Raw genomic sequence first — 2,447 nt, 5'->3', positions numbered from 1 at the left:
TGTCTGCACAACTCCAAGACCAATTTCTCTAATATTCTTGATTAATTCTCTTTCCTGCTTATCATCAAACACCTTGTCGTGATCACCCAATTTTGCAAAACTAACAAAAGCTTCACCATACAAAACATATCCAGGAGCAAAACTTGGTTGATTAATAACACATTCTTGTCCACTATTCAGGGCTTTCAATATAGCCAACCTCTTTTCTTCCTTCTCCGAGAGTTGATCAGCCCTTATCAATGAAGCCTTGCATCTAGCTTCAAGCAGGAAGGCAAAGTCATCCTTGCTGATGGCAGAATACTTTTCTACATTGCTGTTGGAAAATACCTCATCTAACAAAGCTAGCAGGGAATCAACTTGTTCTGGTTTATCCAGTAGAGAAAGTACCTCCTTCTTCTTTTCCAATACATCGGATGAACTTTGTGGTTTGATCGTAACTTTGTATTTGGACATTTTGTTGATTGATAAAAATGATTGAATAATAAACCAAAAAGTTTAGCCTAGTGATGAATCATCAAGCAAAGGTCCTAAAGAAGCTTGTGTTGAAATTGATGAAACAGATATGTCCTGTTAGAAATCCTCCACTTGAAATTTACCAGAGAGCGAATCAATGCATGTTGTTTTTTCGTTTTTTTTTAGAAATTAAATAACGGTTACTATTGGCGTTTGTTCCTAATTTTCACTTTACAATTAGTTAATACTGAAGAGATTTATAGACAAGGAAGGTAATCCAATGATTGGATTTGCACCTAACAGTATTAATGTGGATGGACGTTATAATTTTACAAAATTTGGATATTGTTGAATTGAAAGATGGGACTATATCTTACACAATCAATGGTGTTAATTATGGAGTTGTCTTACCTGCCTTTGATGTTAGTGATGCAAATTGTATCTTTGAACTAATAACAATATTGTATAGTTGTTTATGAAATATTTACATGATAATTTTTCATGTATACGAAAAACAAACTGTGTATTATTTTGATGAAAATATTCCAATAATGAATATGACATTGTGCGTTACTGTTGGAAGTCTGATTTGTTATTGGGATGAGTTGTCATTTCCCGTACGAGCTTTTTCTTTCTCACTCTGGATGTGATCTTTAAAATGAGCATATTTTCTTACTCACTCCAATAGTGAGAGAAGAAGTGAGTAAATAGTATGATAATTTATATTGAATTTTTTCTTGTTTTCTTTATTAAATTGAGTAGTGTAGAGATGTATCTTCGGTTTGAATGAATGAAATTGTTGTTATTCAATCCAAACAGCAAATCGGATCACTTTGATTTCTATCAGCTCTCACTTTGAAAGTGATCATTAAAAAAAAAATCAACACAACCTGAAGTGAATATGATACAACTACGTCCATGTGTGATGGGATGAACTAATTATTACTAGTAATATTATTAATAATATAATAACCAATGGGTTCAATTAATTTATTATGAATAGTATCTGTCTTATGATGACAATATCTGTATGGTGACGACTTCCAATTATTCTCTCTTGATGATTAATTAATAATACCAACATCATCATCATCACCACATGGTAATACTTCATCACATTCTTCATTGAGTTCAATATTGTTATCAATATTCATATTATTATTATTATTAACAATACCATCCGTACTGATATCAGTATTTTGTTCAGCATCTTGCAATAAGACAGTTGAATTAGAATCCTCATCAACAAGTACCACTTTGGCTCTAGCTGTGGTACCATCATCAACAGCCTTTCTATTGAAGAGTTTACTCTTTCTATCTTTGAAATTCTTGAGTCTGTGCTTGGATTCTTTCATGAGTGGACAGATTCTTGTCATGATTAAATCCAAAGCTCTGAATTGTTGAGTGGTAACAGTTCCTAAAGAGAATATGATTATTAGTTGTTCTATTACTACATTAGGTTGCTTTCTTTTCAGCATGTCATTCACTTTTGTAGATGGTACCCCTTTTTCAACACCTTCAAAAGTGATCCAGTATGTGCCCTCTTTAACCTCGAAAATGTCCATTGATAGAATACTATTATGGAAATCAAGAACTAATTTCTTTGTTTGTTGCATACTTGCATCATGTCTTTCACATTGCTTTTTGCATGATTGAATTGTTAGAGCATCCTCTTGTCTTTTTCTCTTCAAATCTTCAATGGTAGCTTTATACTTTTTTGCTTGTTCATTCAATTGCTGTATTCTCTTTTCCAATTTGGTAATTTTAACCGATTCAGAACTTGAACTACCAACACCACCATTAACAGATGAACCAGCTCCAGACACCACTGAACTAATACCACCATTATTAGATGAGCTTGGGGTACTACCACTATTGGATGAATTGCCACCACCATTAACAGATGAGCTAGCAGTACGTGGACGTAATGATGTTCCTAAAGCACCATCTTCTGCTGATTTACGTTTCATGGCTTCAATATGGGTGCCAAATCA

General features: G+C 33.3%; 2 protein-coding genes across 2 annotated transcripts in view; both read right to left on the bottom strand.

Annotated features, from left to right (window-relative positions):
- The window catches only part of NAEGRDRAFT_76576 (uncharacterized protein), a gene marked incomplete at both ends in the record, with an annotated part of 2,791 nt that extends 2,338 nt beyond the window's left edge, over positions 1–453 (bottom strand). Inside the window, one exon of the mRNA XM_002668461.1 lies at positions 21–453. Coding sequence (XP_002668507.1) covers positions 21–453 — 433 coding nt within the window. The remainder of the gene's footprint in view (positions 1–20) is intronic.
- Positions 454–1,517: 1,064 nt separating this feature from the next.
- On the bottom strand, positions 1,518–2,423 carry NAEGRDRAFT_54757 (uncharacterized protein; the record flags this gene model as incomplete). Its single annotated transcript, XM_002668460.1, has 1 exon — positions 1,518–2,423. The coding sequence occupies one exon, from the start codon at positions 2,421–2,423 to the stop codon at positions 1,518–1,520; it is 906 nt and encodes a 301-aa protein (XP_002668506.1).
- Positions 2,424–2,447: the final 24 nt, after the last annotated feature.

This window comes from Naegleria gruberi (genome assembly GCF_000004985.1).
Source record: "Naegleria gruberi genomic scaffold NAEGRscaffold_202, whole genome shotgun sequence".
NCBI lineage: Eukaryota > Heterolobosea > Eutetramitea > Acrasida > Naegleriidae > Naegleria > Naegleria gruberi.
The sequence above is the reverse complement of the archived record's forward strand: the minus strand, read 5'-3'. Positions and strand labels throughout refer to the sequence as shown.